The sequence below is a fragment of the Microtus oregoni genome, unplaced genomic scaffold (assembly GCF_018167655.1).
Source record: "Microtus oregoni isolate MIOR12 unplaced genomic scaffold, Mior012 000036F_ref0000092, whole genome shotgun sequence".
Taxonomy (NCBI): Eukaryota; Metazoa; Chordata; class Mammalia; order Rodentia; family Cricetidae; genus Microtus; species Microtus oregoni.
In genome coordinates this window covers 15720317-15735169 of record NW_024543095.1, presented here as the reverse complement: position 1 = coordinate 15735169, position 14853 = coordinate 15720317, and the positions used below count along the sequence as shown (strand labels likewise).

The following is a 14853-nucleotide window of genomic DNA, read 5'->3' as shown; positions in this document are numbered from 1 at the left end:
ACTGCCTTCTTGCAACTCCCTGCCCCAACCTTGCCTACTCCATATCCAGTTTGGGCATCTATTTGCCCACTTCCTTCTGCCATGACAATCAGCATGTTTTGCTGTGGTTTCTATTCTGTTGCCTACCTCTCCTCTAGAATACAAATGCTTGACAGCTATAATGTGTCTATCTTCCAACCACCATCTCCTAGCCCACAGCCAGCATACCACATACCATCAGATAAGAACATCTCCTAGCCCACAGCCAACACACCACACGCCATCAGATGCATGCATAAGGAGAATGAAGCAATGGCACACAGGAGTGCAATATTATGCTATTATTATTGACAAGTCATGGGGCTGGCATTTAAAGCAGGTAGTGAGTGAACTATATTTTGAATTGTGGTGCTTATCTCCAGCAGTCCTGTGCTTCATAGGGGCAGGGCAGAGTCCACATTCAGCAATGGGCTCTAATATCGAGCAGGGAGTGCCTCTCGGCTTTTCACCCCCAGTTAAGAGCCATTTCCTCACTCCAGGGCTCAGCCTTTCTGTATCACTGGTCCAAGATCACTCTGAGCTCAGACAGAGGCAAGATGACCAGGAGTCTCACGCTAAGGGCCCTGGCTATCCCACTGGGTCACTGTAACCTGCTCTGGTTCCTTATCGAAAAGGGCGAGGGGATTGATTTGAAAGGTGGGAAGAAACCAGAGTGACTGGAAGTGTATACTAATAAAGTGTATCTAATATAAGTCGCTACTATCTAATAGTATATACTAATAAAGTGTATCTAATATAAGTCACTACTAATAGAAGCGCCCCGGGGCCTTCTAACTTCTCCAGGGAAAAGCCCTCAGAGCCTGAGTTCCCGGCAGTGGGAAGGGAAGAAACCTAGTAGGAAGATCCCTTCCCTGTGTACCAGGCTGCTATGGGGGACAGCAGATGCTGGCAGCTGGGGGAGAAGGCTCAGGCTTCAGAAGGTCAAGTCGCTATATCCAGACGCCTCCTTGCTACTAACCATCTAAGGTGCAAATTATTAACCTGCTCAGCTCCACCCCACAGATAAACCGTGTGTGTTGGGGGAGCAGAGGGTGTCAGGAGAGCCCTCTGAGAAAGGTCAGTGCAGGAGCCTCCCTTGTCTCAGCCTCTCGGCATTTCTTAATTACTCCTCGTAGTGAATCTTGACTTGCCTTCCAAATAATATGTAACCTTTGGATAAGGTAGTAATGGCCCAGACTGGGGCGGGGGAGGAGACATTCTAGGGGGTTAGTTAGTAAGAATTCTTTTCACCTGGATGCCCACAAGAGCGCAGTCCGGGTAGTCAAAGAATCAATATAGCTACCAACACATTGTGTCAAAATATGCAACACTCATTTAAACATCTCCAGACAACCCATCACTGTCACTCCCAGGGCCCGGAGAGTCCACTGCCTGCTCAACTTGACATATTTATGAATTTCTAACTGAAGACTGTAAGTAAAGAGGAGCACACAGAGAGAAATGGTGCCTCAGCACAGGACAGGGGATGCAATCGGGATGGTGAACTCCAGTCCCCAAACCTAGGTTTGAATCCTGCTCCTGTCTGCCAAGAAACAGCACTTTACCTCCGGGCGGCTCCTTCTCTATGATCCCTTAAGAGCATCAACAGAGCCTGGTAAATTACCCGTCACATAGTGACTAGGAAGCATGGGCAGGGCGAGGGATGTCTCCGTGAACTTTGATAACAGAGGAGCGTCTATAAAACCAAGATTAAAACTGGCCCTTAGCCTGCTGACCGTAACTACCTCCTCCCAAGCTCACTGGAGTAAGAGTGCCCTGACTCAAGATGCCCACTTCTAGAACAGACTCCCAAGCAACTCATTGAGACCTCACAGTGCAAACACGGTCTTAAGTCTGAGGACTCCACAGCAACGAACATCTAAAAGGGAAGGCAGACGGCCAGAGTGGGGTGGGGGTAGCTCAGCGGCAAAGGACTTGTCTAGAATGAGAAAAACTAGAAAGAATGAAGAAAGAAAAGAAGAAGGAAGGAAGGGAGAGAGGGAGGGAAAGAGGAAGGAGGGAAAAGAAAACAGAAGGACCTTTGTTTCTGAAACTATAAAACGTTGTAGAAATAAATTGGAGGGCACTTAAACAAATGGGAAGGCATAGCATGCCCACAGATCGGAAGGTCTAATATGAAGATGGCAACGTGCCTCCAAATGCGCTACAGACTTGATGTAGCTCTTATGAAAATGCCAGTGGGCTTCTTGGCACAGCTGAGACACTGCTGCAAGAATTCATATGGAAATGCAAGGAACTCAGAATAGTCGCTTGATATCCAAAACAAGGTTTAATTCATATTTATTTGTTTGTTTGCTTATTAGGGCCTTGTTTGTAGCTCTGGCTGTCCTGGAACTCACTATATAGACCAGGCAGATTTTTGAATTCTCAGAGATCCTCCTGCCTCCGTCTTAAGGCAATCACCATGCCTGGCACACTGGCACTTTTTGTTTTCAAAACTCACTACAAAGCTACAGTAGCCAGTGGTCCTGGCATAGAAAATGGTGTATACAAAGACAGGACAGATTAAGGGCCCAGAAAAAAATCCAAGCTTTTATGGACAGTTGGCCTTCTACAAGAGCTGCCTACAGCTCTCTTGTCTGTCCTGTCTCCTCCCTACCTGCATCCCCCTAGCTCTAACCAACTCCCCTAAATTCCCACCCACTGCACCCACAGCAGTATGGAGAGTGGGAACAGGGTCTATTCCCTGAGGTGCAGCAGGAGCCTCCCATCCCATGTGCAGAGGGACCTTCAGTGACTCAGCATGCACCTTGCAGATCTGATGTCTGGCTCCCTGCCAGCTCGCAAGTGGGGCTGCCGGTTAATTTACAGGACACTGAGTTAAATTTTAATTTCAAGTAACCAACAAATGTTTTTTGGTGGACATATTCCCCCAAATTGCATAATTCAGTATCTAAAATTTAAAATTCAACTTGAGGCCTTTGCACACACACATACATACACACGTGCGTGCACGCACGCCCCTGGAACTCTCAGTCCCTAGACTCCATTTAAATTGCTCCATTTCTCAATTCAGCAGCATCCTTCCCAAGGGTTGCTCTTCCTGCTATAGCAATGCCCCTTCCCTGAGAGAACATTCAGCACCATTTGAAGTATCATGTGTGCAGTGATGTCATTGCCCCCTTGGTGTCCCAGACACCAGCTGAGAGATGAACTTTTTACCCACTGTCAAATTCTCAATGCTCAGGACAGGGCCTGGCACACAGCCAGCCATATGCCAGTATTTACTGAGCAAACGCAGAAGCACTATGCATGGGTTATCTCGTCTCATCTTGTGAACAATGCAATATCGCCAGCAACTGTTTCACAGGCTGAGGATCTGAGACCAGAAAAAGGCAAACAATTCCCCCAGAGCCCCACTGCACATGTAGAAACCAGCCCCCAAAGCCTGCATTCCCCCACTTACTCTCCCCCACCACCACTCCCCCTCACCCCCAACACACTAGACAATTGCCTCAGGCCAAAGATCACCTCCAGGTTAGGTCCCCTGTTATTTACAGTATTCTGGCTTAGATGAAGAAAGGAGTCACCAACACATGTCAATATTTGCACTTGACACCTTAACCTGAGAATTTAGTGACACATCTTGATTTTGCCCACACAGAAGTTCGTTCAACAGCGAGCGTTTGAAATAACCACCTAGCTTCCCACGAGTGGGAAAGTCTGTGTGGGTGTCTGCACTCACCTTAATTTCCTCTTGAACAGCAGGATTTCGGAAATTTAAATCAGGTTGCTCTTTCAAAAACTGGTGATAATAACATTGCTTTCGTACGTCGTCAAAATGCCAACTGGAGTTCCCATACACGCTCAGCTAGCAAACAGGGAAAGGAGGGCATCATTCTCTCACTCATCCCTACTCTGCCCTTGTCCACAAAGCTGTGACTTTGTCATCCCAGGCCCATGAGGCAGTGTATAAATCCTAGGGGTTGTCTTTCCAGGGAGAACCCCAAACTTTACCCTAATGCTCCACAAAAGTGGTTATGAAGTACTTATCAAGTAGACACCATTCCCAACAACCACAATGCCAGCTAGTGCTCTCAAGCTCAGGACAAGATCAACTTAAGGAACAGCCATTCCTAACATATTTTCTTGAATCTGCTGTTCAGGCTCAAGACTCCTGCATGTGAAGCTGATTATGGAGAAAGAAAGCCTATATTGGTCTTGAGACATGAAGTCAGGAGTTTGTATTGGACACAGTCACTTAAAACTCTCCGGGTCTTCCGGAATAAAAGTCTAGGGACTTCAAGCACCAGGACTCAGATGTGTTTGACAACATGACTTCTTTCTAGAAGGGATCAGGAACACGACTGCATGTTGAGTTGGAGAGATTGCTCAGAGGTTAACATCACTGGCTATTCTTCCAGAGGTCCTGAGTTCAATTCCCAGCATCCACATGGTGGCTCACAACTATCTCTAATGAGATCTGGTGCCCTTTTCTGGTGTGCAGGAAGACATGCAGACAGGGCAGTCATACATGATGTTTTATTTACATGTACGTCTGTGCACTGCATGTGTGTCTGGGGCAGGAGCTGGAAGCTGCCATGGTTGTGAGCTGTCCTGGTCCTCTGGAAGAGCAGCCAGTGCTCTTGACAATGGAACAATCTCTCCAGCCCCCCTTCCGTTGCTGAGTAGTAATGTGTCATATTTATATATATGCACACACCTATTTGTATGTGCTCACTTTTTAATGTGAGCTGCTGTGTGGGTACTGGGAACAGAACCTGGGTTCTCTGGAAGAGCAGCCAGTGCTCTTACCACTGAGCCACCTCTCCAGGATAACTTTTTACATTAGAAAGTCAACCTTACCTACAAGTGAAAAACTGATGGAAGGACGGAAAAAGTGATAGAAAAAGAAGCAACTGTCGAGTGCTGTAGTCCAGGGAGAGTTTGGTCTCATGTGTGAGTGGTAAGTTTTAGAAGCAGACTGTGGGGTTGCACTAGATATGACCTCTGTGACCTCACTCTATGTGCAACACAGGAACTAAAATCTAATTCATAGAATTGGATGGGTAGACATGATAAATTAATGAATGTAGACCCTTAATAGACAGCTTGCACACAATAAGCTTAATAAATGCTCGCTAATGGCCTTTTAACAAGGGGTTAATTTGGAGATGGGTTGGTTAACACAGTAACACTGTGTGCCAAGGGCTGCACAGTGGCATCATGCACTGAGCTCGGCGGACGGGCAGTTACAGAGCGGGCACATAGTTAGTCACGGAGCCTGCAGACTTTGGGAGTGTGTAGGCTGAAAGCTGGTGCCCAAGGACCAGCAGAGAAGGTCAGGGTGAGAAGTGGAGAAGCTCTAGTGTGGCACAAAAATCAAGAATAAATGACTTGGAAGAAAGCAAGAGAGACACAGACCGGAGCGGGAGGACCATGTCTGAGGAGGAGAGAGGCAGCTAGCCTGCTGGACTCGAGTGCCTAGCAAACCTGACTTTCAGGGACAGCACATAGTGAACCAGCGGGGCCAGTCTTCAGGGTCACTGTGAAGGCTGGTTCCAAGACCCTGCCATACATCAAAAGAGCAGGTGCTCCAGACTCTTGTGTAAAAATAGAGAATTGATATACAGCTCTCACACATGGTCTTTTATATTTCATGAGCTCTCTGTATTAATCTTACCGCCTAACACAATGTAAGAGTTTAGTTATAGCTAGATGACTGCATTTTCAGGAAGAATGATCTGCTAACTGTCCGTAGCCAGTTCAGTCCCTTTGCAATCTTTCGTCAAATATAAAAATTTTTTATTTGCAGTAGGTTAAATATGAAGATCTAAAACCTAGCCTCGCTGGGCAGTGGTGGCACACACCTTTAATCCCAGCATTCAGGAGGCAGAGGTGGGTGGATCTCTGTGAGTTCGAGGTCAACCTGGTCTACAAGAGCTAGTTCCAGGACAAGCTCTGGAGCTACAGAGAAACCCTGTCTCAGAAAAAAAAAGAAATAAAGAAATGAATAAAAACTGGCCCATACAATATTTTATGCTAAAAATTTATTCACTAATCATCTAAAACTCAGGTTTAGATGCATGTATGGGCTCTGATTTGCTAGAACTGGCCTTCTTGACAGAAAGGACCTCACCTGTTGCAGAAGGAGCAAGTGGGAAGAACGACGACTTCTAGGCTCTCTGAGTGACATTTGCTGCTAAGAACGCTAGGGAGGGAGGGAGGCAGCAGGGAGTTGGAAGACAAAGAGACCAAGCTGATCACCTGGACTCAGTTACCCTCCCATGTGGTTCAGGAGGGGGTGATGACACTAGGAAGTATCCAGAGGCTCAGCACCAAGGTTCAGGAAAGGAAAAAGTGATGACTGTGTTGCTTATGATGCTGTCCAGCATGGAGGTCAAAAAGTCAAAGAGGTGCTGGGCAGGGGTGGCACATGCCTTTAATACCAGCACTTGGGAGGCAAAGGCAGGCATATCCTTGTGAGCTCAAGGCCAGCCTGGTCTATAGAGTGAGTTCCAGGACAGTCAGGGCTGTTTTACAGAGAAACCCTATCTTGAAAAATGAAAGAACGACCACCAAAAAGTCAAAGAGGCAAAGGGTCCTGGAGAATGATAAAAAAACAGCAGAAGAAAAGACTGTTGTTTTCCTATCTCCATCCAAGAGCCCCAGAACCTGTGCTGGACCAGGAGGGATGTGCAGGCAAAAGGGAAGAAGATGCTGGTGATGAGAGGACCACTGATGAGAACATCAGCTCAACAATGAAGTCAGAAGCCTAACGGCCATTTGGGAAAAGTTTTCTATTTCTAAACTACATCATTTGATGCTTTTCCTTAAAGACACCATAACTCAGTAAGTCCAGAGCTTCCCAATTTCGGTCTGCTCATTGGTCGTCCTTACCCAGTTGTTGGGAGGGATTGTTACACCATTTTCATGAGTGCAGTTCTGCCAGATGTAGTAATCAGTGTACTTCCCATTCCGGTTCCTACTCAATTGAAACCAAGGATGTTGGTCACTGGTGTGGTTTGGTATGAAATCGATTATTAACTTTAAGCCTAATGAATAAAAACATTTCAAATGTTAGAAACAGACCATGTGGAAAGAAGGACAGTCAAGGGGAAGATGGGTAGGTGTGAACCGGAGGCATGATGGTCTCCACCTGTGTGAAGGATTTCCCCACACTTCAAGGGGAAGATGGGTAGGTGTGAACCGGAGGCATGATGGTCTCCACCTGTGTGAAGGATTTCCCCACACTTCAAAGGGAAGATGGGTAGGTGTGAACTGGAGGCATGATGCTCTCCACCTGTGGAACATCCCCTACATTTCTCATTGCCCTTTACCTTTGTCATGTATGGCCGCAACCAGATCCTCAAAATCTTTCATTGTTCCAAAAATAGGGTCAATCTCTTGGAAGTCCTCAATGCCATATCTGAAATCTTTCAAAGATGATTTGTAGAAGGAACAGACCCAAATGGTTTTTATGTTTAAAGAGGCGATGTAGTCCAGCTTCTCTTGGATACCTGAGCAAAGAGCCAAGGACATGAGCAAACGCTGCTTTGGTTTTTTTAATTTGAAGCATTCAAAAGAAAATAAGGGGGAGCTAAAAATGTCTAATGGTCAGAAAGGAAGCCTATTTTCTCACAACCTCTGCCTCATAGGAATAGCACAGTGGGCTGTTGGTTTTTTTTTTTTTAAGATTCTTACTATTTTCAATACTCAGAAAGTTGGATTCATATATCCTTATGAAGAGAGAAAAGGGATAATGGAGCTGAAACTAGAAAACTAAATAGCTTTAGTTTTTTTTCATGATCCGTGGGTCCTTTTCCTTCTTTTCTTCTACATCACCTAAAACTGCCTTTTCTTGGTCTCCCTCCCTCCCTCCCTCCCTCCCCCTTTCCCTCCCTCCCTCCCCCTTTCCCTCCCTCCCCCTTTCCCTCCCTCCCCCTTTCCCTCCCTTCCTCCCTCCCTCCCTCCCTCCCTTCCTTCCTTCCTTTAGGACTAAAGGAAGGTGCCACCACTCTCAAGTTTTCTAAATTTTAGATAGTACCCACACTTAACACCTGTCTAATTACACAGATAGAAATTGGACATGATTACTACTGAGCACGTTTGTGTAAATGACCTGCTTAGAAAAAGTACATTTTTAAAAAATTTGTTTTGGGAGAAGGTACTTTATAAGATGAAAAACTTCCTTTTTCTTCTGTTTAAAACTATATAAAGGGCCGGTCAGTGGTGGCACATGTCTTTAATCTCAGCACTCGGGAGGCAGAGGCAGGCAAATTTCTGTGAGTTTGAGGCCAGCCTGGTCTATAAGAGCTAGTTCCAGGACAGGCACCATAGCTACAAAGAAACCCTGTCTTGAAACAAACAAACAAACAAAAATATCCTATCATAATGTTACTCAATATGTAATTTAATAACTGTATTTCTATACATAAATTAAAATAAAATTTTAAAAAATAAAACAAAATATGTCTAAAATAAAATTTTTTATATGAAAGGCCAAAATATTTGCAATTCTATTGAATTTGAGTAAAATTCAGACAGTAATCTAGTTCTGTGAATAGTATCAATCTCCTAGCATAACTTTTTACCTTTAATACAAATACTTATTTTAAAATTCTTTAATGTCATATATTATGTATAATATATATACATACATACATACATACATACATACATACATAAATATACAGTGTGTACACATACCCACACACTCATTTGAGAAAGGGTCTCAAGTATACTATCCAGGCTGGCTTCAAACTTACTGTGTAACCCGGAATGACCTTAAACTTCTGATTTTCCTGCCTCTGCAACTGGTCACAGACACGCACACAGACACACACACAGGCTCGGCACACAGGGTGTTGGGACTACGTACAAGCATGGAGCATCATGCCTAGTTTATGCAGCGAGGGAGATCAAATGCGGAGCTAGGCAAGCCCTCTCTACCTGAGCTACATTGGTTTGATCTCGATTTTCATCGGTTTTTTCGTTTGTCTTGTTTCGTTTTTGAGACAGGGTGTCTCTGTGTAACAGTCCTAGCTGTCCTGGAACTAGCTCTGTAGACTAAGCTGTCCTTGAACTCACGGAGAGCTACCTGTCTCTGCCTCGAGTGCTGGAATTAAATATGTGCACCACCATCGCCCAGCGATTTTCATCTTTATAATCAAGATTGTAGGTGGTTCACAACAGGTGCTGAGCTAGGTGCCAAGGGAATCAAGTAACATTTGCTCCAGATAGTTAGGAAGGCACTTGCCCAAACCAAAGCAAATTGCTACATGCGGCTACTGAAGTTATAATACGGCTCATCTGGGTTGAGATGCGCTGGAGGGAACAGAAGTCACAAACCAGATTTTTAAGACATGGTACAAAAAGGAAGAATTCAAAATATGTCAATAATATTTCATGCTGATATACTGATACAGAAAAGGCATTGGGTTAAACAAAACACATTATTAAAATCGATTTTACCTTTAAAAATAACAAACCCAAAACCTTGCATGGTGATGCTACAGCAATGTAAAGAGGCAGGCATGGGGTGATGCAGGACTGGATGGAGGTGTGCAAGTTGCCTTATGGACCAGGGTGTTAGCCCTGACCATCTGAGGCAGAGGAGCTGATGAGGAAAGTCCCAGGTGGGGTCTCGCAGGGTAAGTCTGGGTTCCAGCACAATAAATGAGTAAATAACTCAGCAAATCGTGAGACCTGTTATGTGGAGAAGAGGGATTGGCAAAAATCTAGCGCCGAGGTAGAAGACAGGTACGTGCCAGTATTTGCCAGGCTTCATGTTCTTCTCCCGGCCAGTCTTTAGAGCGGTGTCTGAGGGCCTGTCCCCTGTTCACTTAGTAGGAAGGCAGGAGTTCATACATAAGAGGTCTAGGCTTGCATGGGAGGCCTAGGGAAGTTGAGCTGGGATGACTAGCTACTGTGGCTTTTCCTTCATGGTCCTAAATACAGATGTGGGGACTGGAGCTGGTAGTTTTCTCTGTGTCTCCCCTGAGCTTTCCTAAAGTATGTCAGAGGTCACACCTAAGCAAGCAGGAGACCAAAGCACAGAGTCACCTGAGCCCTGGCAGAAAACATTCTAGAGACACACTTTGATTACTACTACTGAAACAAGGGTCCCTAAGGAATTAGCATCTCCCTCCCACCCACCCCCCGCAGGGAGGGGAAAAAAAACCTCTTGCTGGGGGAAGGAAAAGCTTGAAGCCTGTTGCAGCCACAGGGGGAGCTTGTCTCCTGGGGAGGACTTCTAGCTCTGAGCACTTGCTGGAGCACCAGGAAGGATCACGGGTCTGTAGAATGATGAGTCAATCACAGATGGAACCACACCTTTGCCAGTACTGCTTAGCTGACTGGCCTCTTGCCTTCTATGCGAACCTAAGCTTTGCGTCAGGAGCCCTGAACATGGACTTCTTCCTGGTGTGGCCCTACTGAATCAATCTCCTTTTTTGCCTTTCTCTATTGCTCTTGAAATGGCCTTTTGGGAGCAGGGACTGAGCTGGGTTTGTTCGGGCTGCCCGGGCCCAGGCTCACTCCAGCACCAGCGGGATCTAAGTGGTTCCAGTACTGCAGGCTGTTTGTGTTGTCTTTACAGTTGGCTGTCACATGCCAGAGTATCAATAGGCAACAGAAACACTTCCATTAAACCAGAAGCAAGCCCAGGGCTGAGTATACAGAAGCAGGAGAGGGGAGGCAGGTGTATGCTCCAGCACACGGAGGGAGGGAGGAAAAAGAGAGGACAAGAGAGGAAAACTAAGGGATGGAGAGATACTAAGGGACTGGAGGTCCCAGTCCTACACTTGGGAAGGCAGAACAAAACCCCTAAAATCAAACCTGGGTGGTTTCTTCAGAGCAACAGCATCCTTGACCTTGAGGACCAGTACCTATGGGGTAACAGGAAGCAGCTATTCCCCCAAAGAAAAAGCAGAAATGAACCCACAAGAACTGAGTAGAAACTGCAAGCCTGTGGGAACGTGGGGACTACTAGGAGCAGCCTAGGAAGGCAGCCAGGAGGTAGGAAGTGTGTCCCTGGGTTTATGCTGTCTTGGGGGGGCTACGATGCAGCTGGTGCTCACAGGCAGTGCCAAGGAGGCCACAAACGTCCGCAGTGCCAGTGCAGTGATGGAGGTGTAACCCAGAGACTAGCGAAGGCAGTGGCTTCGAGCTGTACCTTAGAGGACAGATACACTAGTCTCCGACAGTCACGCGGAAGAAGACTGTTTTAGGAGTGAAGTAGGCACTGAGCATATGGGGAAAGAGGCAGAGAAGGAGGGAGAGGTCAAACTGGAAGGGGTGCTATGAAATCCAAAAAAAGAAAAAGGTGCCGGGCGGTGGTGGCGCACGCCTTTAATCCCAGCACTCAGGAGGCAGAGGCAGGCGGATCTCTGTGAGTTTGAGGCCAGCCTGGTCTACAAGAGCTAGTTCCAGGACAGGAACCAAAAAAGCTACGGAGAAACCCTGTCTCAAAAAAAAAAATTCAAAAAAAAAAAAAAAGAAAAAGAAAAAGGCTTTCATTAGTTATTAGGAAAAGTTGGGGGTTTAGAACATGTAGCATTGTAAACAGATTAGGCCATCCCTTCTCACACTCTATCACATCATCTTGCTGTTTTCTTTAAACAAATCATCATTGTTTAAAAAAAAAAAACTTTCTTGCTAGTTTATTTCTTCTTACTGCACCCTGTTTTCATCCATTCTCCCTCCCTCTTTCTCTCTTTCGGTTTTGATTTTTGGGGGAGTGGAGGGAGGAACCCAGTCCGTTCTTGAACTCACAGCAATCTTCCTTCCTCCACCTCCTGAGGTCTGGTATTAGAGGCTAGCAGGATAGCACCCGGCCTTTTCACTGTAGCAACCCTGTTGACTTTACCAACCAATCCAGTTTATACCCACGGTCAGGCAGTTTCAATTTTAATATGGCCGGAAGGAGCACTGAATTATAAGGATACGTACTTACTTATGAAACATTATTAGTTTAACTTTAAAATGCAAAATTTTGGTTTTATTTTTCCACTGATATGGGTATTGTTCTAGAGAACCCTTTCTTTAGCAGCTAACACATTGTTGGGCCTTCTAGCCTTCTCCTATTTCTCAGGACTGAAACTTGAAGACAGTCTTTCCCTCAATGCGACATCACATTTGTATAACGTGATGTATTTATCAATAAACTCCCAGCCAGACGATCTATGTCCTATACCAGAAAGGGCAGTCTCAACAGAAACATGTAGCCACAAAGTCAGCGGTTTTAGGAGGATTAACGAGGACAAGCGAATGAAGATGTGCATCGGCTTAGTGGGCAAGAGATTAAACCCTTTGGCTCCCAGGCCTTCAGCAAACAGCCTTGCATCTAGGGCAAGGCTTGCCGGCTTCTGAATGCAGCTTGGATAACCCCAGGGACAAGGGTGCCAGTCATCCCGAATGTGATTACCGCACAACCCAGCACTAAACGGTTTCAAGGAAACTAGGTATCCGAGTAACAAACTACCCTCCCTTGGTTGGTTCTGAGCTCCTAACACGCACCTTTCAGGTCTCCATTCCCATCCTTGTCGCTGTCCTTAAAAGATCTCGGGTAGATCTGGTACATGGGACCTGCCTGCCACCAGTCAAGGCATTTCGGAGAGATGGCGATGATGGTTATGGTGGCCCCAATGAGCAGGAACACGGAAACCACGATGAGCCAGAAGAGAATCTCCCGGGGCACTCGGTAGCGAGCCTGGCCGGAGAACTGGAACAGCACCTCCTTAGGCATCCCTGCATAGGGCCGCAAGGCCTTGGGGTGGGACTCCTCTGGAGCAGGGATACTCACAGCGTTGGGCTGTGAGGTGTCCCTGGAGTCTGGGTCTGGGTCCTGCTCTGAGATGTCTTCATTCTGAACAAACCCATTATTCGTTCGACATCCCTTCATACTCATCTGGATGGAGTCTCTGTTGCTTTTATCCTCATCCATGCCTACCCTGTTACTCCTCTTTCCGGTGCTTTCCAGCAGGGACTCAGGTGAAAAGGCGGCTTGCTGAGTGCTGTGGCTTGTTAAATGAGCTTTGAATGCTTTATAAATAAACCTGGCTGGACTTTGCCCAGCCAAGGAAGAAAGGGCAAAGAGGGTCGGGGGTAAAAATTATCTTTATAGCAGATGGCTGACTCAGCTACAGTAACAATACATGCAGGAGGAGGCAGCTGGGGAGGAGACAGGGTTCCAAGCACTTTAAGATGTTACTTGTGTGAGTATCAACTGCCTACAGTAATACTGTTTACAAGACTACAAAGGTGGAGGCGACCCAGAGAGATGGGCAAACAAAATATGAAAAGGATGTGCAGAATATTATTCAACCTGAAAGGGGGAACTAAGTTTGACATATACTACAGGATGGATGGGATGTGGGGACATTCTGCTAAGGGAAATGACAGTGCTGGATGGTTCCACTCACAGAAGGGATCTATAGTCATAGACACAGAAAACAGAACAGTGCTTGGGAGTTTGGGGAGGAATCGGGGGAAGTTGTGGAGATGGACAATGGTGGTTGCACAAGGCAGGTGTCCTTTACTTCTGAGACATATTGTAAAAACTGGGCATAGTAGAAAATGTTATTGTCTGATTTACAGTGTTTGAAAAGAACGCTTTCTTTATCTAGGTATTAAAATGATCCTGAATTTTGCAAGGGGAAACTGGCTGCTCTTTTTGGATTTCCTACGGGTCCACACAGAAGAGGTCCCAGAGGCAGGCAACCCTGCCACTTTGTTGTTGAAGCTCACTTTATCTCAGCTCAGGCTGACTCCAGACAGCCCATGTGTAGGCTAAGCTCCTACAGTGTATGCTCAGCTCAGCCTTGGCTCCTTTGATCCCTATGACTTAGCCTTCTGAGCCTTGCAAGTTCAAGTGTATTACTGCAGGCAAACAGGCCTTAGCAGTCACACCAAACAGTTGTTTAATCATTGACAAGGCCAGGACACATTCCCAAGTCCCTGGAAACTGGCGAGAGGAAGTGCTCGCTCCAGGCTCCCTAAGCCTCAAGGAATGAGATCATCAGCTGCACTTTGAGGGCTCCTCTGATTAGACAGGAAACACTTTTTACATTTATTTTTAAATTCTAGTCTTACTGTGTATATATTGTGGGGGTGGGGGGTGTCCCCACAAGGAAATAAGAGGACAAAGCTGAGATGTCTTCTTCCACCTTTACCAGAGTTCTGAGATTGAACTTGATAGCAGCTATTTTTTTTTCTGCTGTCTCCACTGTCTTGTTTTCTCTTAAATAAGGGAAGCTGCTTGGGTGCCTAACATTACAGGGTTTTAGGACGATGCAGAGTAATGAACTACTAAATTCTAACATTTTTGTTTTCTGAGCAGGGCTTCACTGTCTAACAGTCCTGGCTGTCCTAGAACTCACTCTGTAGACCAGGTTGGCCTCGAACTCAGAGATCCTCCTGTCTCTGCCTCCAGAGAGCTTGTATTAAAGGTATGTGCCACCACCACCTGGCTAAACATATTCTTAAAATGCCAAATACTTTCTCATAAGCTACATCTAATAAACGGTGTTTCTCATTGTTCTGTGCTGTTGTCTGTTTTGAGTAGCTGGCTTGGAAGTCACTATGAAGGCCAGGCTGGCCTTGAACTCAGAGGTGGCCAATGATATGAGTTTAATATTTGTTTTGATACTGCTTTGTCAAATACATAATGACCATTTTCAATAACAGTGTTTTCTTAGAGGAAAGGTTTATTATTTGGGCCCACTTCTCTCTCTCTCGTGCGTGCACACCTGCAAGCACAGGGCCACAGGAGGACATTGGGTGGCCTGCTCTATGACTCTCTGCCTATTCCTTTGAAGGTCTCACTAAACCTGGGGGTTATGCTGGTGACCTGAGTCTAAGCAATCCGCCTCT

General features: G+C 46.0%; 1 protein-coding gene across 1 annotated transcript in view; it reads right to left on the bottom strand.

The window, feature by feature from the left end:
• Positions 1 to 12925, bottom strand: part of Slc3a1 (solute carrier family 3 member 1) — a 33790-nt gene extending 20865 nt beyond the window's left edge. The window contains exons 1-4 of the mRNA XM_041631016.1: positions 12499 to 12925; positions 7320 to 7499; positions 6880 to 7034; positions 3725 to 3850 (exon numbers count right to left, since the gene is read on the bottom strand). Of these exons, the coding sequence (XP_041486950.1) occupies positions 3725 to 3850; positions 6880 to 7034; positions 7320 to 7499; positions 12499 to 12925 (888 nt within the window). The remainder of the gene's footprint in view (positions 1 to 3724; positions 3851 to 6879; positions 7035 to 7319; positions 7500 to 12498) is intronic.
• Between the last annotated feature and the right edge of the window lie 1928 nt (positions 12926 to 14853).